The 21434-nt window shown below is 37.5% G+C and overlaps 2 protein-coding genes across 2 annotated transcripts; one reads left to right on the top strand and one right to left on the bottom strand.

Annotated features, from left to right (window-relative positions):
• Positions 1 to 4079: 4079 nt before the first annotated feature.
• On the bottom strand, positions 4080 to 6481 carry LOC122050943 (pentatricopeptide repeat-containing protein At2g35030, mitochondrial-like). The gene is made up of 2 exons (XM_042611820.1): positions 4447 to 6481; positions 4080 to 4365 (listed from the first exon to the last, which is right to left on the bottom strand). Exons 1-2 carry the CDS (start codon positions 6397 to 6399, stop codon positions 4318 to 4320), a joined length of 2001 nt encoding a protein of 666 aa, XP_042467754.1. The 5' UTR covers positions 6400 to 6481; the 3' UTR covers positions 4080 to 4317.
• A 4830-nt stretch (positions 6482 to 11311) lies between these two features.
• On the top strand, positions 11312 to 12078 carry LOC122053443 (beta-glucosidase 32-like). The gene is made up of 4 exons (XM_042615497.1): positions 11312 to 11390; positions 11473 to 11544; positions 11617 to 11704; positions 11778 to 12078. Exons 1-4 carry the CDS (start codon positions 11330 to 11332, stop codon positions 12076 to 12078), a joined length of 522 nt encoding a protein of 173 aa, XP_042471431.1. The 5' UTR covers positions 11312 to 11329.
• Positions 12079 to 21434: the final 9356 nt, after the last annotated feature.

Here is a 21434-nt window from a genome sequence, read left to right as displayed (position 1 = left end):
ATCTCGTATAGTCGTTGTTGTTCAATGCCTTCTCGAGATAGCCTTATAAAAGGCATGGAGGCTAAAATTTATCCTGCAGAAGGTACCTTTCATCGCCATGGAAGGCGCCTTCAGACACTGTTCACCCGAAGGTAATTTTCTTCTTTTGTCCTACAAAACAATGTTAGTCCAATAAATCTGTAAGACAAATGTTAGCATAATTATAATTAAAGAATAGTAATTAGTTTCTGTCCTCCTAGGACCAGGAAATAATCAAAGTCTCAACTTAGGGATTCCAAATGGATCTAAACTGGACTGATGTCTACTATTCCTTCAACCAGGACGCGCCCTCACTTGGTCACTCTCCTCTAGTGACTTACCTTAACTTACTAGTTTGCTAGACATCCGATCATCCCGTCGACCTATCTGGACTTCATGCCAGCTATCCAGTCGACCTGTTGACCTAACCAAACTCCCTCAGACCTGTCAACTCCTGCATACTGGGTTAGTACAATAGATAAAATAGTAAAGTAAAACAGTGTCAACATATTTCAGAATTCGCTGGTTCGGTCGACAGTCGGTCACACATTACCTAGAATTACCTTCCTATGGTTGCCTAGCTTCACTCACTAGAACTTCTATTGTCTGGCTTCACTCACCAGGATCTCCTCCACCTAGCTTCACTCACTAGGGCTCGCTTCACTCACCAGGACTTCCACCGCCTAGCTTCACTCACTAAGGTCTTACTTCACTCACCAGGACTTCCACCACCTAGCTTCACTCACTAGGGTCCGACTCCACTCACCAGGACTTCCACCACCTAGCTTCACTCACTAGGGTCCGGCTCCACTCATCAGGACTTCCACCACCTAACTATTCGGCTTCACTCACTAGGACTTCCACTTGCCTAACCTCTAGTTAGGACTTCTCATTTGCTTATCATTCAGTTAGGACTTACCCTTGCTAGTCATCTAGTCCTAACTAGACTACTTTCTTCCAAACATCAAGTCCTATTTAGATTAACCCTTGGTCAAACTGACCAGACTTAGGTGCATTGTCAAACATCAAAACTCTAGAGGTTAATTGCACCAACATAAACGTCTCTCCCTTTGCCAATCATCAAAAAGAGCTTTAACAATATCTTAATTATTGAACCCTTTAACCTCTAATGAGCATAATTAGCATGTATTAATCCTCCACGAGATTATATATATGCATCTCATCCTTTTGGTCATTTTCTAATGCAGAAAATCAATTTCAGCCTGTATCAATTGACTGTCATAGGCCTCAGTTGACTGCCCTCATCGAAATCAACGCACAAAAATATTCTATGTCGAAAACCACTATTACCAGTCGACTAGTAATACTACTTGTTGGGACCATGACGCCCTAGGAGAGAGGTGAATAGCTTCTCACCCAAATTGATCGCCTCTAATGTTTTTCTCTTTTGTCGATTAGTCTAAAGAAGACCGGCCTTGCTCTGATACCACGTGTTGGGACCTTAATGCCCTAGAGGAGGGGTGAATAGTTTCTCACTCAAATTGATCGCTTCCTATACTTGTTAGCATAGCGGAATACAAAAACAACAAGTATAAAAGAAAGTTAACCCTAAAACAAGAAGACAAGAAAACAACAAATCAAACGACACATTCGTTTACGTGGTTCGAAGATAACATTCTCCTACTCTACGGTGTATTCATAAGGTGGACAATCCCGATCTGTTGGTGGATGACTCCACGAAAAACCTTCGGCTAGCACAACCTTCTTGTTAGTGGAGAAATTTCACCATAACTCTTGACCACAAGCACTTGGATTACAAGGAGAGCTTTGGAAACTCTAATAGAGGTTAATCATCTCTATTTCTTCATCCTTAACCAAACTCCAAAGCCTTAGATATATAGGTCATGGGCTGAAAACATAAGCTATGTTTTCTGCCATCAGTCGATTGGTGTATGCATTAATCGATTGACCTTTAAGTGAAGATGACCGTTACACTCCAATGGTTGGCTACAAGTCGACTAATCACTATACTAGTCGACTGTTGAGCAAACAGTAGCCTCTCAGCTCACTATTTCTCAACCACCAGTCGACTGGTAAATGCACTAGTCGACTGGTAAATCCTAAACTAGAGTTTTTCCCGGAATACACTCACAACACTTGTCCTCGCCCGCACAACTCTCAACCTTGCCTTCTAGCCTCTTCCATCATCCTTGCGTCCCTCAGATGCCTCTCCATCCTTCATGTCTTGCATTCAGGAGCTTTTATCGTCCTTATCCTTGTTGTCGGATCTTCCATTGTCAAGAGCTATGCTTCGGGACTTCAACCTCGCCAAGTCACACTTGGACTTACGTTGCCAAGACTACATGCTTGGACTTACACCGCCAAGACTCGCCCTTGGACTTTTCCTTTTGCTAAGATTCCACTTGGACTTTTACCTTTGCCAAGATCACACTTGAATTTTCCTTGTTGTACATGTATCCTGCATACTCACAATGCATATCAAATACAACAATAAACATAACTTAAACCTTTACCCAAATATCGAAAAACCTAGGGTCATATAAATTGCTCCAACAACAACCATGTTGCTCCTATTAATGCATATATACATAGCTCTCGCTCCCTTTCATTCGACCACTTCTCCTATACTTGTTCTTATGTATGATGATGGATCATCATCGAGCCACTACATGTCTCTTGCTCCTCCTATGTGTTGCTGTCTCTGCCAATGCCCAATCTCCGATGGCTGCACCCTCGTGCTCATCTGCCCATTCATCCCTCACCCATTCCGGTGACTGCTCCCTCCGCCGCCACCATCGACGCTACACCTATGGTTTCTGCCACGATCCACTGAGATCCAGCCTCTCGTCGTGCGGATTCGCCCCCCCCCCCCCCCCCCCCCCCCCCCCCCACCCTACTCTAACAACTTTGGTGTCATCGGTTGCTGCCTTGTTATCCCCTCGACTCCAATCCTAACCACAGTGTCATAAATGTCGTCAAACACACCTACCTCCACGGTGAGCAAGAAGAAGAAGGAGGAAAAGAGAGTCGTTGCTCCCGTTCCTAGTTCCCCAGCCTCGCTTGCCGCATCACTGACCAAGGCTGCCTCTCCTGGGCTGAGTGTCGCTGCTGATCAAATGGTACGTCGATGTATATATTTACCCTTTGTTTGGGAGGAGGTGAGGAATGGGGTAAAGTAGGGGAAGGGGAGCTTTTAACCTCGTTTGGGAAGGAGTGTGTTGAGGAGCTGATGGGAAAGGAAGGGTCAGTGTTAACCTAAGAAAAGACGTCGAATTTCTTACACCACAAATCAGAGTGTAAGGAAGGGGAATGGAAATCCAAAAAAAAATATTCCAATTCTATCCCTATCTCAACAACATCAGCCCCGACCTTGCTTTAGTGGGTCGCAAGGGTGATGGCGTTGACACCGACTATAGTGGAGGAGGCGACGCTGATGCCAACAGCTTGCAAAGGGGATGCACGAACCCGCAATGGTTGCGACGACGACTAAGGCGACACCGATGCAAGGGGATGCACGAACCCACAATGGTTGCGACGACGACTAAGGCGACACTGATGCCAACGGCTTGCAAAGGGGATGCACGAACCATAATGGCGGCGACAACGACTACGAAGTAGTGGAACCACGGACGATGTCCATCATTGATCATGGGTGGTCAGCAAACAATAAAAGAGGTGACGCAAATGCTAACGACTTGTGAAGGGGACACACAAATCGATGATAGCAAAGCAGCAATGGTGAGTATGCTAGTAAGGAAACAAGAGCTTCGTCAATCAAGGAATAAGTGATCGATACAGTTAAACCTATAATTTTAATTTTTTAAATAATGAATTAATTCAAATCATTCTAACTTAAAATAAATAGTTGAATTAAACTTTCTTAAACCTAAATCGATCGATGGCAATTATATAACTTTATATATTGATTAAGATGGACGATAATTATATAACTTTATATATTGAACTTTCGTTCTCTTCCCTTTCCTCTCAAACAAGATACACATGTTTGTTAATTAACAATCCCTTCATCCCAAATAAGATAAATTCAAATACTTTACTTTCTCTTCCTTTCTCTTCCCTTTAATTAATAAACCTTCTCACACCCACAACCCATCCCAATAGATGCTTATACTACATTGACGCGCAGCTAGCCACCATTTTTGAATCAAAACTTTGACAATTAATACGATTGTACAGAGTGGAGCATGCACGGCGAGTAACGTGTTCTCGGGTTTGGCTCTACTCCTCTGGGCTCTCGCGATCTTTGCTAGGATTTGATTGTCATTGTGATAATACCGCTGCTTTCTTGTTCTCACATTATTCTGAATCACACTTATCTTTCTGACTACTGCTACATATATTTGTCTGAAATAACTAGAAGTAGTTCATATTTGCATACACCAGTTAACTTCAGACCTATTTATTCTAAAAGGAAGAATAACTTACTTCATCTTCAACTGAAATAAGATCCAGAGCATTAACATATCCTTTTTTTTGCCGCATTTTATTATGAAGATCATGCAACAATGCGTTGATCTTCTTAGATTCGCTGTGAGACTTATCGCGTACCATGAAAACATGAACTCTGTTTCCGACCTCAATCCAACTACAACCTGGTTGCTTCTTAAGTCCTTTATCCTTCATCCTTAACCTAATTTTTGCTGCTTCATTCCATCTGCCCTTCGAAGCATAGATGTTCGACAACAACATGTAAGATCCGGCATTGTTGGGCTCTGCTTCCATGAGCTTCTTAGCTGCTAAATTCCCAATTTTAACATCCCCATGGACGTTACAACCTCCAAGAAGCGCCCCCCAGACAGAGGGTGATGAAGGGCTAATATTTAACCCTTTGATGAAACTCGAAGCTTCCTTAAGTCGCCCTGCTCGACCACATAGGTCGACTAAGGAAGCATAATGATCTTCTCGCACCTCAATTGATGGATCATTCATCATGCACTTGAAAAGATTAAGCCCCTCATCAAACAAACCAGAGTGGCTACATGCTGAGAGCAATCCCACATAGGTAACATCGTTAGGCTTGAATCCATGCAGGTGCATATTTCTGAAAAGGTTCAGTGCTTCTTGGCCATTCCCATGATGGGCATATGCCGCAATCATTCCGTTCCAACATACCAAATCCTTTTGACCCAGCAGCTCAAACAATTTTCTAGCAATAGCAATCTCACCGCACTTGGAGTACACACTCATGAGAGCAGAATTAACAGAAGGATCAAACTGGGAAATGGTTTTGCTAACAATCTGATGGATTTGCTGTCCTTCGGCAAATGCTGCTAAATTGCTTGCTGCAGCCAAAACATTGACAAATGTTGCTTGGTTTGGCTTGACACCGGCCGTTAGCATCTCTAAGAACATCTTTAATGCCATCTCATTCTGTTGATCTTCGACGCATCCTGTGATCATGGCAGTCCAAGTGACCACATTCTTCTCTTCCATCTCCTCGAATAAACCTCGTGCCCTGCTCAAATCTTTATTCTTTATAAATCCGGTAATCATGGTATTCCAAGAAACTATGTCCCTCTCAGGCATCTTTACAAACAGCTCCAGAGCTTGATCGAGTCCTAGATTTTGGACATAACCTGATATCATCGCATTCCAGGAAACCACATTTCTCTCCGGCATTCTATCAAACAGAACTCGAGCTTCATCAACCCTCCCATTGTGCGATAAGGCTGCAACCATTGAAGTCCACGATATCACATCCCTCGCGGGCATTTCGTCAAACAGCCGATATGCTTCATCTAAGCGACCAGATTGAGTCATAGCAATCATGATCGTGTTCCAGGACACGACATTCCGATCCGGCATTCTCGTGAACAGATGGAAGGCCTCATCGAGCTGGCCGTTCTCAGCGTAGCAGGCGAGCATGGTGTTCCAAGAAATACAATTCTTCTCGGGCATGCGTTCAAAGAGCTCCTCAGCTTCCCTGATAAGCTTCGACCGAGCGTAGCCGGATAGCATGGCGGTCCAGGTGACTACGTTCTTCTGTGCGTCCGCACGGTCGAAGAGCGCCCTTGCCTCGTGGAGCATCCCGCACCTTATGTAGCCGGAGATGATTGAGGTCCAGGAGATGACGTCCTTGTGGGGTGTTTTGTCGAACAGTTGGCGAGCATCGAACATCCTTCCCTGGCGACTGAGCAAGGTGATAGTGTAGTTGGTTCGGCGGTCTACGCTTTGCTCCAGGTGCAATAGAGGCATGGCTTGAAGCCGGTCGTCGAAGGCCAGGCAGAGAGGCGAGGAGTGAGCAAGGTCGGAGAGGCGACGGCGGAGGCACCTGCCGGAGGGGACATGAATATGCCTCCAGAGGCGGAGAGCGGACATGCACGACGGTCGTAGGGGCTTCATTTTCCTATTACGGAGGCATACCGCCGCCACAGACATCGACCATCCTCAATTTATTGTGGCGCCGCCACCGCCGCCGTCCCAACCCGGCCACTAATATCAACATTAACCACGTTTGATTAAATTCTAATAAACAAGTTGAATTAAAATTATAATGAAGTTCATAAATTTTGAAAAATATTTTTAATTTTAATTTAAATTAAAGTCAGAGTAATATACTTTAAATTTTAGATTTTTTATTTGTTTTTAAATATTGAACTGATCTAAGAAATTTTGAATGTCTATATTTTAATTAAAATAGATTAATTTTAAATATAGTTGCTACAATGTGTCATAAATTGAACATTGAAAATTACTAAAATAGTTTCAAAAAATATAATATAGTTTAGATATATATTAGAATATTAAAAAATGTTTTAATTTGGTTTTTATGTAAATATGTATATGTTGGACTAATAAATTTAAAATTATTTTTTCAAGTGTACTCATAAAATTTAATATGAAAGAAAAATATAGGAGTGAATATGGGATGATTTATTTGAAAAATAATAAGTCATTTTCTAAATTTTTATGTTTTAATTGATATGAAAATGCAATATCAAAATTCAGAATAACTGTGTGATTAATAGAAAGTAATTAAGAACAAGTAACTATATTTATTAAATTAAGTATTTACGTTACACTATGTATATTATATAAAAGTGGAGATTGTCAAGTTTATTAAATTACACTATATATCCGTGTGATTCGATCCCAGTTATAATGAATTTATAAAATTTTTTTTCTCTAAATGGGATATGTAATTAAAAAATGTTGAATTTTTAAGTCGTCCAACGTAAGTATTTTTTTATCTATCCTAATGATTAGTAAAAAAATTTTATAGGATTAGATTGATCACTTTAGGATTAACTGGATTTACTATTTTTTTCCATCCAGTGAAGATGAATTTTACAAGGAGAGAAATATATTATTTGATGATAATATAATTTTTAAAGGACAAAAGTGAAAATATTTCCATTTTTTTAAATCATCAAAAGACTGCTATTTTTATTATTATTATTTTTTATTAAAAGAGACATCCTACTCATCTACAAATTATCCAATTCTCTTCTCGTAGAAACTATAAAATGACAACTGGTGTCCCCAGGGCGTAACACAGACGGTGAGCGCACGGTATCTCTGGTGTAATAGTCAGAGGTCGATTCTCAGGAACTGACGACCTAGGGTTTACCCCGCCATGCGCCTATGGCCTGTGTACCTGCATAAACCTCCCTCCATATCCATGGGGCCGACACTAGGGGACTGCTAAAGTAGCGGATCTACCTTTTTATAAAATGACAACTGGTATATCATGCCATATAATATAATATATATTTAATTTGTTAAAAATATTTACATTATAATAATTATTATTTTATAACTGCTATTCATTTATCATTCATTCATAACTATTATAATAAAATAAAAATATTAATGAACGTAATGTATCCGAGTACAATTAAATAATTGTACTTAGATCGGTGAGAGCTCCATATTCATGGACACTCTCAAGTAGCTTCTTCAATACCACATCAATACCATATCAAAAATAAAAACTCTTATATATCTTTTCACTATACAAAAATCTCCCAACAATTTCTTTATATATAATGTTTTACCTTATATATAATTAATTTTTTATAAAATTTAAATCCATAAATTGCTAATCCTCATAATGACATTAATAATTAAAAATATATAAAAATATTAACATACATAAAATAAAAGACATAAATTATAATAATATATATTAAAAATAAACTTAAACACATCTACTCTAGGTTATGTCCTTATTTAATTTTTTTCAACTATTTTCTCACGTATTCGAAATTGTCCTGGTGTCATCTCACTAGTATATATCCTTCATAAAAATTTCATAATTCTTATAAAAGGTCTCAACTTTTCGCAAAATCATTTTTTCCATTTGATATTCTTTAATATCTTGTTATTCTTTATCAAAGATTTGTTCCATTACGTCGCACTCTCTGACTTTGGATTTGCCCTTCCTCTTGTGCTGCTTGTTACCTTATCGGATGAATGTGAGCTTCAGAATCATCCACATCAACACTCGTATTTGGATTTGGATTTGATACTGAAGTGTTCCCCCTTGATTCAGATGTCATTGCCTTCTTGTTAGAGGAAAGAGGAACCGATTGTGGAGCATATTTCTCATACTTTTTAAGAAACCTCCACATATACATATACTTGAAATCCTTGTTTTTATTGTTGACTTTCCACATATTGAGTGTGTTCTCCAACACATTCGTATCATCCATCCGCTTTAACGATAAGTATACACACTACAAGAAAAAAGGCAAACAACAACGGTTTTTCACCGTTGTCGTAACCCATTTTGAACTGTTGTTAAAGGCCGTGTTGTTAAAAGGGGTGGTCAAAGACAACAGTTTTTAACCGTTGTCTTTGAAGGCAAAGACAACATTCTTACAACGGTGAAAAACTGTTGTCTTTTCCTTCAAAGACAACAGTTTTTCACCGTTGTCTTTGAGCGTATGCCTAGGCTCTTCAACAATAGTTTTGAACTGTCTACGACAACGGCTAAAAAGCGTTGTCTTTTTTGCCAATGACATCGGTTTGACAACGGTTAAAAACCGTTGTCTTTTTAGCGAACAATGTTAAATAACATCAGTTTGTCACTATTGTCTTTTAACGCCATTGACAACAGTTTGACATATTTAAACTGATGTCTTTGGGTACAATATACAACATTTTGACAATAAATAAAAAACTTATTAATCTTTTCCTACTCAACGGTTTATAAAAAACATCCAGTGCAAATTTCATCCAGTGCAAATTTCATTGATAAAAAACCTACATAATCAATATTTACAATGCAAATTTCATTAAAGTACCAAGCATCATTAAAGTACCAAACATCAACATTTAAACATCACAAAAGTTTACACAGCCAAAAGTTTATATATATCACACATATATATAAAGTCCAAAATATCATGTTTTGTTGGAGCACGTCTTCTCTACCTGTGCATCTTCTAAACAGCCTGTGCATCTTCTAAACTGCAGCCTTTTCTGGTTTCTCCTCCCTCCTAGCTTCTCTTTTCTTCTCCTTTCACAGAAACGGGTCATTATCTTTTCCCTGAGGTAAATAGCATATGATTGCAAGTTAATTCATTTCCTAGGAGTAAATGGCATAAAAAATGGATCTCTTGGAAATTTCACACCTGACCTTATTACAGTTTTACAAAAACTCAAAGAGTAGTATGTCTTAAAAGACCAGCTATATGGCTTTACAAGTAACTCTTAAGTATGGTAAACCAAACCTATCAACTTTACATATACCAAAAAAAATTCTATCCAATTTGAAGTCTAGCGAAACTCCATCTACTATGGGTTCAACTGCTTTGTTAGCGAGATAATCCGCCAGCAACTTAGTGTTCAAAAATCAAGATAAGATAAGAATTCTAATGTAGAATATTAATTTCTTTCCCCCTTTTCCTTTTTCCTGTCTTGTTAAACACAACCCACAAGTTATTCTATCTTGAGAATCAAACACAACCCACTAAACACCGCACTCAGATGTCTCTGATTTATGGAATTAGAGAGCTGAAGCTAACAATGGTTATCAAGACCACACATTCTTCATCTACTCACTTAGGTAATGCAAAAATTATGAGAGATTTGTGAAAGTTTAATAGACAGGTCCGCATTTTCAATCTAAAATTTCTTTAGTAAATCAGCATAATTATTTAAATTAATCTAAAAATCGAAGACTTGCAGATCTACATATAGCATTTGCTTAATTAATAGCAAATTCAGGAAAATCTACTTGCAGAAATGGCTTAGAGCAACAACCAGATTCTGGTTCTATCATCGAGCATCAAAAAAGCGTTATAGAATCTAGCTAAATTAGACATGAAAAATCAAGTGAGCATAGTCTATCTATCACGCATTAGCTGATTAATAAAAATGATTTGCATGAATGAAGCAGCGAACCTCATATATCTCGGCAATACCCTTCTTACTCTTATTTTCATCTTGTAAAAAAGTCCATTATGACATTGTTCCCACTTAGAAGTGTTCAATTTATATATCTTAATGTTGCCAAATTTAGACAGAACAAGAAAATTACCATCTCTTTGGTCTCCTTAGGGGGTTTAGATGGCAAGATAGGTGCTCTTTCAACGTCATCAAAATGACCCTGGAAGCAATCATAAACTTGAATTAGATTGTCTGATGATGGCACAAAAATAGTATCCACAATCCTGGAACTGACACTAATTGACTAGACTTAAACTGAATCTTTTATTATTAATTTAAAAATAAAGATGAACGCTAAGACTAGGTACGCACAATGACCGGTTAGCCAGATTGGATAGTTCATCTGCTAAGAAAATTACCATCAACAGAGGATAAATACTTTTGTAAACGAAAGTCCAAGAATAAAAGGTTGTAAAGATAATTACTTAACACTTCTGTTAGATAAAAAATAGAAATTAATTCCATAAGTTTGCCTAAACATAATGCTAGAGCACCGAGAAATGCACTTCCTAAATGTTGTTAAATTGTAAAATGAGTGATTTCAATAAATAAACCTACTCCTGACAAACTATATGTATTATCACACATTTTCAGTAAAAATCTTACAACAACTAGCACATTTAATTGCTCGGCTTGCACTATTGTACAGTCACAAAGAACATTCTTCATCAGGCTGAAATCTAACTTTAGAATATCTTAATCATTTTAGTAAGGACTGAAGAGTGAAGAGCATTAGTTGATCATTAAAGACAAGTGATAACAATTTCATTCTGCTCTTTTTTATGAATGACTATGCACATTGGTGGAAAACAAGTATCTAATTCTGCTCTTTTTTTTAGGCAATTATGCAATCGTGTGAACTGTAGGCATATAAAATTTTGGTTTTTCTTGTTGGCAGGAAGATGTGAAGTTGATGCATGACATGGGCCTGGATGCCTACAGATTCTCTATCTCCTGGAGCAGAGTCATTCCTAGTCGGCATTCACCTTGCAATAATTTATTTTCCTGACCAAATAGTTTAAGCATTACATGATTCTAATTGGTGCCATGTTGCAGATGGTAGAGGGCCAGTTAATCTAGAAGGGGTGCAGTATTATAATAACTTGATCAATGAACTCAAGAAATATGGTACAATTAGAATAGTGGTCATACCTTAACAATTTTCAGTCACAATTTTACCAAACTGTGTTTGGCCGGCAGGAATTGAACCTCATGTCACTCTTCTTCACTTTGACCTCCCCCAATCTTTGGAAGATGAATATTTTGGACTCTTGAGCCCAAAGATTGTGTACATTTCTACTACAGCCCTTTCATTTGCATTTCCTCGAATAATGTCTAAGATAGTGTCCATTGTGATGCAGAGAGGACTTCACTGCTTATGCTGATGTGTGCTTTAGAGAGTTTGGGGATAGAGTGAAATACTGGATCACTGTCATTCAGCCAAACATTGAACCCATCCTTGCCCATGATCTGGGAATATTTCCACCAAATCACTACTCTTCCTCCTTGGCTTCTTACCTTGGCCTCAATTGCAGCAAAGGGAATTCATCTGTTGAACCATATGTAGCTGGTCATAACCTTTTGCTTTCCCATGCATCAACAGTCTCCCTATATAGAAAGAAATATCAGGTTTCAGCATTAGTTTCTCTTTTAATCGAATGATCTAAATGTTAGTCAGGGTGTTATCTAAAATAGAGTGTTGTTCTTGTGCAAAAGCCAAATCAAGGGGGATATATTGGAATTACCTTACTAGGGATCTGGTTTGAGCCAGCTACAAGATTACCAGATGATATAGCAGCAGTTAATAGAGCACTCGATTTTCTAATAGGCTGGTGAGTAAAGAAAACAATACACTGAAATCTTTGTTTTTGTTCTGACTGGTGACATCAAAAATTGTTTTCTCTAGTCTAAGATAATACTGATGCACAATAATGCCATTACTTCCAAAAAGACATCATTGTTTGGAGAAAAAGAACACTAATAAAATGACAATTCATAAGAGTTAGGCAACTGATAAAACTTATAAACGTGTAATATAAAGTCAAGATTCAAGAATGTGAAAATGAGTAGAACAATAAAAAGAGATGCACGAGCAAATATTTGCTCATGATAAAAAGCATAGAGCATGAACCAACCAAGGTATATGTTCCATAACCTTTTTAAGTGAAAGGGTCACTATCTATTCATTCTCCATTTGGCTCATGGGCATCAAACAAATTCCTTTTATGGCATCAACCAAAATTTACTTCATAATCGCAAATAACTAGCAAAAAAGAGGTCATTTTTAAATATTTTCTATGACTAACATAACCAACTCACATCTTTTAGATATCTAGGCAATTAAAGAATGACAAAGGACAAAGCATAAGACAAAAAAAAAAGCAATAAGAGAAAGAACCTTCTCTAACTATTTAAAGCCATCTTCCACTAAACTTGCAACATTATGTACATTGTAATCAATCCATCAAACATGGTTCCCTGTTAATATCACATGTATCATAACATGATGCATGGTATCCACATAAACTCCTAGTCACTAAGTATCAAAAGAAAAACTTACTTGATCTATGACAAGGACTGAGAGATCTATTATGATTTGAACAAGTTCCTTCACTGATTTTACAACCTTTAACAAAAATTATCCATAAAGTCCTGAAACATTTAGATGATACTAATATGCATAGCCATTGAACCTCATAACACCAACCCACAAATGAATAAGATGGATTTACTGACCCAGGTAATCCAAATGTTTCAAAATATGTTACCTGTATAATCTCCCTTTCCCTCTCTCTTGTCAATGCTTCATTTTACTTCAGTGTGGAAATTTGAACATCACTAAAACCCTGCAAAAAGGGTCAAAACCAAAGAAAAAAAGATCAGAATAGAAATTAAGTTATTAACATGTAAGATGGAAACAATCTTGTTAACGCATGTGAGATGTGAAATCTTGTTAGCGCATCCTCCAATATTGTGGATCACCATTTGTCTTTCTAAAATTGATGGGGGATATGGACTTCGGGACCTTCATACATGGAATGATGCTCTACTAAACAAAACACTATGGGAAATTTAATCCAAAATTGACTCGCTATGGGTGAAATGGGTGCACCAACACTACATCAAGAGTGTTAATTTTTAGCATTAGGAAGTCAATTCTTCGGACTCACCTCTTATTAAGAGGCTTGTGGACATTTGGAACAAGATCCAAAGGGGTTTAAATGAAATTGGTGTAGCGAACATGATGATAATTAAGTGGTTCTCAGTAGAGAAGAAGGGGATTGCAAATGCCTATGAGATCTTCAAACTAAGAGGGTCGGAGGTGACTTGGGCACCGGTGGTCTGGAGGCCAGAGATCATGCCAAAACATCGTTGCATTGTATGACTATTTGCACATGGGAAACTACGAACAACAGACATAATGTCATATGAACCGAACAAGGGTTGTGTATGTTGTTGGCGACATGATGAGTTAAACAACCACTTGTTCTTTGAGTGCCCCAACACTTGTGCTCTTTGGAACAAGGTGAAAAGATGGATAGCGATCAATTATAAGGTCCATTCGGTAGAGGAGCGAGTTATTTCAGATCCTTAGGCAGTACTACAAAGGTGTCAATCACAAAAATGAAGGTTCTATATCTTGGTGTTTCAAGAATGATTCGGTTTAATTGATTTCTGAAAATTGAACTGCGAAAGAAATATCAGATAAATTGAACTTGAAATGTAAAAGCACCCAAGATCTTATAACATTTATCTTGGTTTCCAAAGAGAAAAAGCACACTTGGCCTTAATAGGACAAGATGTGTCCATAATTTAAACCACCTAAGCTTGGTAAATTTAGGGAAAACGCTAATGCGTTTACAACTAAATCCATAGTAAGGCCGAACGGTTCTACAATCATTTTCCATCTTCTGCCCATTTTTGGAAGCATTTAACTTAAAAGTGAAGATGTGAAATAGCATGCCGTAGGCAAATTTATTTTCTCCAAGTAAAATAATTCTAAATCTAGTAGAGTAGTTCATGCCGGTCTTTAATCTAGCGAGAATATAATGCAACAAAATGTTAGGGACTCCAGAAGTAATTTCATCATGGAGAAATGGTCTCGATATCTGATGCCAGCACCAAAATTCTAATCAATTTTTGACAAGTAGGTGTTGGATTGCAAGAGTACATTGCTAAGTCATCAGGAAATCATTACAATCAACTTCAAGCCACAAAAACAAAAGAACAGAAATGGCTTAGCACAAAAACTAGAGCTTCATATCGAACAGCAAGAGATAGGAAGATACCTCATCGAGATCCAAAGTCCCCTCAGAAACTATACTGACGCTAGTTACAGCTGAATCGTGCACATGACCATAATGATGAGCCCTATGGTGGCGAGGAGGAGGCGCTGGTGAGAAGGAGGCAACAAAGATGGCTGAAAGTCGAGGCGACGAGGAGGAGACGGTGAAGATGACTGAAAGTAGAGGCCGCGAGGAGGAGGTGGCGAGGCCGAAAGTTGAGGCGACGAAGAGGGCAGCGAGGAAGGAGGCAACGAAGAGGGCGGTGAGGAGGGAGGCGGCGAAGAGGGCGGTGAGGAGGGAGGCGGCGAAGAAGGCGGTGAAGAGGGTGGTGAGGAGAGAGGCGGCGAAGAGGGTGGTGAGGAGGAGACGGCGAAGAGTAGGGTTTTGGGAAAGAGACATAAAAAAACAAGGCGTAAAACAGACAAATGACGAAGGAGAAAAAGTGGCGAAAGAAAAAACAATCGCATTCAACAACACTTAATAGACAACGATTTTTAAAAACCGTTGTCGTAATCCCAAAAAAGCGCACATAGACAACAGTTTTAAAAAACTGTTGTCGTACCCTTTAAAAACCGTTGTCGTATCCCCAAAAAAACATAAATAGACAACGGTTTTTAAAAACCGTTGTCATAGGCCAAAAAAATTACTAAAAGACAACAGTTTTTGTTAAAACCATTGTTAAAAGGCAAAAAGACAACGGTTTGGTGCAGATGTCTGTTGGGATCTTCACCAGATAGTCCATGAAACTTTGGTAATAAATGTGCAATTTTCCATAACTCGAAGTCTACATCCAAATCAGAATGATAAATACAAAAAGAATCCTCTGACAAATCTGGTGCCCAAAGCTCTCTTAGAGTCTTTTCAGTGTTGTTCTCCATATTACTTAACAGATCTGAAGTCCTGAACACACTAAAACTGATGACACAAAAGAGATTCCCTGGTCTAACCTGAAACACTCATGCAAATATAATCAAAAGACACAAGAAAATATACAAGATAGCATGCATACATGCAAGCAATGAATAATGAAGCCCTAACAATATTTTTGAATTTTTACGCAACCACTAAAGAAATAGAAATAAGAGAGAATATAGTTGAAAAAAATGAAATGCAAAATATAGAAAACCTGAAATGGTGGTCTAAATGATGAAATTGACCAAAAGTGGTCTTTATTCACGGTGTAACTACTAGTATTCTCCCCTTACCCCTTTCCTTCAATCTGTAAAGTTCCAGAGAAAAAGAGAGATACTAATAGTGACATCGAAATAAAAATAAAATAACAAATCAAAAAAATAAAAACAAGATAAGGATAAAACTATGTAAAGTCTAAAAACAAACGAACACCACTAGATTCTCCGACAACGACGCTAAAATTTGGTGATGGATACGACTGTCACTCGCTCATTATCAAATTAATTTATTTCTAATCTACTGAACCCCTTAACCTACACTAAGGTAGTATAGTAGAGGACCGGGTCGTCTCTCATGTGGAACTAGTGATAGGACATTTATTTTCAGACAAGATCAAACTAAGGGTCTGTTTGGGGGGTTTTGTTCTCTAAACCTAATGCAATAATTGAACTCCTAACTAACCAGCAAAGATGAACCTATAGCGTAGTGTCACTCTACGCTACAAGCTACACCTTCTACAGGCATAACAAACAAGCATAACAGATAGTAAAATAAGCATAACTAAAACTAACCTACAATCCTATCTAACCATTAGTACTCTTGTATTATCTGAATTTATATTATGGGGAGATAGAATCAAGCTTCATGAAACGATACCATACCAGGCCCACGTTGGGCCTGATATGCAATCATATCAAGCCCCCGTTGGGCCTGATATGCTCTCATATCAGGCCCAACGGGGGCTGATTATCTTTTATTTTTTCCTATCACCTAAAGAGCTTTCAATAATGATTTGCCAGTAGCATTGGAGTCCTTGCAACTCCAGAATCCTAGTAGACCTGAAATGGGACGAATCAGAGGTGTCTAGGTCCATCAGTGGGTTTTAACCAAAACCCACTGATGGCCCTCCCCTACTTAGATTACCTGAAATCACCTCCCTTTTGAAGGTCTGACTGGGGAGAAGGTATATTTGGTGTCAGAACATTTTTAGACACCATGTCCAAGAAGTTATTGCTCCGTGTCAGTTGGCACGGAACAGTGCACAACCTTCCTTTCCAACCCTATGGAAGCACCATTTTAAAATTGATCTTATTTTATTTTTTTTATCAGGCCCCTGTTAGCATGTTTGGAGTTTATATTATGGGGAGATAGAATGAAGCTTCATGAAACGATACCATACCAGGCCCACGTTGGGCCTTATATGTAATCATATCAGGCCCATGTTGGGCCTGATATGAGAGCATATCAGGTCCAATGGGGGCTGATTATATTTTGTTTTTTCCCAACACAAATATACCTTTAAATAATGATTTTCCAGCAGAGTTGGAGTCCTTGCAACTCCAGATTCCCAGTAGAACTAAAATGGGTCCAATGAGAGGTGCCTAGGTCCATCAGTGATTTTTGACCAAACCCACTGATGGCCCTCCCTTACTTGGATTTACCTGAAATCACCTCCCCTGTGAAGGTCTGACTGGGGAAAAAGTATATCTGGTGTCAAAATGTTTTTAGACACCATGTCCAAGAAGTTATTGCTCCGTGCCAGTTGGCACGGAACAGTGCACGGAACAAAGCCGACCTTGTGCTCTTGAAATCGAGTGTTGGTCCGATCCAATTTGAGTTTCTAAACAATCCCAACCGTTACCATGTTTTTAGTATTGAGAAGATAGAAATGGTGTGGAGTATAACTTCTTTACATTATTTCTCTTTCCACTATATGCACTAGCATCGCATTTTGTATATTGTGACTTTTATTTGACTAATCACTATGCAATATTATTAATATTCCAGTGGCAGTTTATAATCTTCTCATATACTACAATCCACTGTATTAAACAACAAAGACTACATACAAAGATATTACACTACCTACACTACGTAATAAGTTCATTTACATTCTATACAAGTTTTTACCTTACAAGACTATGGATATTTAATCCAATGTTTTAAAATACTTATCCCTCAAAATTGATACCATTACATCAATTCTAATCTTTTTCCTGTCTCCTTGTTTGATGTCCATCTTCATATCATATAGGCGACATCGAATGTATTGCATCACAAAGAAGCCACAGTCAACGCTGTAAATAACAACAACATTTTTATGGTCAATATTGTTTTTATCAATAAGTTCTATTCACACTCTGTGCTAGATTTACCTTGCATGTTGTTGTTGACATTCTATTGTGCGAGAGACCCATTTATCAAACGGATAATGCCTTTCCAAGTTTGGATCAATAGCAGCAACGTGCTCACGACTGTATAATTTAAAATCTGATACCTGAAGATTGAAGAGGAATTTCCATTTTCCATCAACTAGCATTTATATTAGAATACAACCATACCCATTATTATTAGATACTCACCGCTGCTTCGAATTCGAGTTTGTATTTACTTCCACTTGTTAGAGAATTGTACTGATTGAACGTCATTGATTTGGTGTCCATGAGCAGCAAGTGGAAGTATGCATTATCACTGCACAAAGGTATAAAAATATACCTTACCTCTTCATCTCCTCTATCTGTCTTTAACAGGTGTTGGAAGGCAAACTTACTTGACGATTTCATTAATGACTACAAATATGCAATGTCATACATACATAACCAAATAATAAAATGAATTCTAATTTTTACTATTCTCAAATAAATTTCTTACTATGAAGAATGTTGAACAATATATTAACTTGTTGTATGTGCTTCCAGACGGAAATGCCCCCCTAAATTGAATTTTACAATATGTGTCGATTACATCCTCTCTTGTCAACATCGCTCCATTCACACCAGATAAAAGGGAATACAAATTTAAACAAAAGGATGGTTCCTCCCAAACTATATCATTTGTAAACCTACAAAGTAAACGAATCAGAGATTATTTTTAGAAATTTAATTTTAATAACCTTAGATCAACTATGTAATTATAGAAGCATATAATTGTCTTAACTAATCAACTATGTAATTTACATACTTTATTTGCTCCAAGGCTTTTAACAAGTACGTCACCTCTTCGTCTTGTTTTTTTTTTCTTGGAAGACTTAAATTGCTTCTTCACAAACTATGCACATAAACAAAAAAGGCAATTAGATAATCAATTAAATCTAACAAATTACAATGAATTTTGCAGATATCGTCTTACAGCAATGACTTGTTTCCTCATTTTATCATATTTGGCAAACATATCTACATCCTTCTCTGCATCTTCATCAGATTTGTCTTCCATCAATTGTACAATATCAATTTCTTCTTCCATTTCATCCATATCAATTTTTCTTTTCCCCTTGCCCACAACATCAGATTCTTTGACTACTTTTTTTTATTTCTCCTAGACTTGAAACTTTCTCCGTAGGCTCACTTATTTGTATATTTCTACGCTGCCTCTTAGGTAAAGTTTTGAGCCACAATGGACTATCAATTGGAGTATCCCTGTAATCATAGCGACTTCTGTCATGTCCTTTCCTACTTCTTGTTGTAACACCTACAGGTTCAATTTGAGGATCGTCTACAGGCTCGGTATATTGAGATTCCATGTCTTTATTTTCAACTATTTTAAGTAATTCTTTCACCCTCTCCTTCAATTGCATGTTCTCCATTGTTAGCTCTTTAATTCTGTTTGCTTGAATAATGCAATTACAACACTCTTTATTAATCTGCCTTCCTCCTTCCGTGACTTCAATTTGTGATGCCTCCATTACATGTGGACTGTCATCAAAGCCAACAAGGTTCTCAACCAATAATTTTTCATCTTGGTTAGGGACTAGGTCAATCACAACCTGTAAGAATATTAAATCGCATGTTAAAACAAGACTTTTTAACCAAACTATAGTCAAAGTATACAAAATTTTCCTCTTCAAATGAGACTTGATCAATCAATTCCCTCACCTTACTAATATGTGAAGGAATATACCTCCACTTATTTATTCTTGCTCCTTTTTTTGTATGGTTTTTGGATCGGAACATGCTCCAAAAACCATGCCTAATTCACCATCACAAGGGTTAACTTTTTATAATTATCCGCAAAATATTAATAAATTTAACATAAATTATACACTTACTGTCAAAAGACCAGCAAATCCCTTTAGGTAAGGGGGGTTGGTGTTAGAATGTTTTATCTCAGTTGATGAAAATATGTCCCAATCTTAGGTAATTGTGGAGCCATAAATTCATGGATTGCTTCAACCCAGTTGAATCTATCAAGATTCTCAAAATCATCTACTATATCTATAAGACATAAAGGGACCTTATATGTACTAGAAGAAAATAACACACAAACAAATATATACAAAATATAGAATTTGCAAAATAATAAAACATCATCTTCCCCTTCAACGCGATTGCCATAAAATTTAAGCAACTCCTCAATTCTTGATTTAGTAGCTTCTTTTTTGTTTGAGAAGTAAGTTAGAAAGAGGTCACTGGATGCTTTAGCTGAATTCATCGGAATTGAAGCTCCTCGGTCTGCAATACCAAGCAGCAATGAAATGTCTCCTCTTGTGAAGCCAACCGGAACACCTGACCAAGTTAAAGTATGATTAGACTTCTACCAACAAATACAAAAGTATTAGGAACACCGTGAACCTGATACGATGCCATATCAAGCACACGTTAGGCCTGCTATTACATCGTATCAAGGCCACGTTGGGCCTGATACGACATCTTATTAGGCCCATGTTGGGCTTGATACAGCATCATATCAGGCCCAAGTTTACCAAAAGATTATATTTTACCATATAACTACTTAGTGATTAAAATACGAAATTATAAATTGTACCTGAGAATCTAAAGGTTTGACTACTTGAATCCCAATTTTGAAATATATTTACCAAAATCTCACGGATGTGCTGCATATCATCTATGTCCAAAAAAATACGAAAGGGTGACTTTTTGATCAGCACTATGTGTCGGTCATGTAAAATAACAGAGTCTTCATGCGTTACTTTTTTCGCGGATGCTTGAAAAAAACTTTTAAAGTGACCTAAGATATTATTCCAATGCAGTTTCTGTCTAACATCAACTAAACCCTATACTTTATAAAAAAAAAAAAATTAAATCATACTAGTTCAACTTCTCAAAATCACAGAGTTTGAAAATGATAACCTTTACAGCTAATTGATGTGGAAAGGATGATGATACACCCGATCGACGTCTCTGCGCTATTATGATACTAAATGATTGACGTAAACCCTAAAAACCTTCACTGGTGGCTCGCGAACAGTCCTGGTTTTTAATTGAACTGAAATGCTTGATGTCGCTTGAGAAACACTCGAGGTCACTAAACTAGGGTTTCAAAAGAGGGAGCTGCACTCGCATGTTACGAAGGAGGGAGGTACACAAATGATCGAACTTATTTTTTTAAAATCAAAATTATTCAAAAATATGGTTAGGATGCTTGGGAAATGACGACTGCACGGAGGAGATTGGCGGGAGGGTTATATTGTGTATTACACAACACTTACCTGTGCCTTTTGATAAATACCCAACGATGATACGCTTTTTAGTAAATACAATATATCACGTACGTATGGTAAATTGCCGAAGATTATAATAACGTTCATACTTTAATTATAAGTTGCGCTTGATTTTTTTTTTTTTTAAAATAAGTTCAATAAAA

The sequence above is a fragment of the Zingiber officinale genome, chromosome 3A (assembly GCF_018446385.1).
Source record: "Zingiber officinale cultivar Zhangliang chromosome 3A, Zo_v1.1, whole genome shotgun sequence".
Taxonomy (NCBI): domain Eukaryota; kingdom Viridiplantae; phylum Streptophyta; class Magnoliopsida; order Zingiberales; family Zingiberaceae; genus Zingiber; species Zingiber officinale.
The sequence above is the reverse complement of the archived record's forward strand: the minus strand, read 5'-3'. Positions and strand labels throughout refer to the sequence as shown.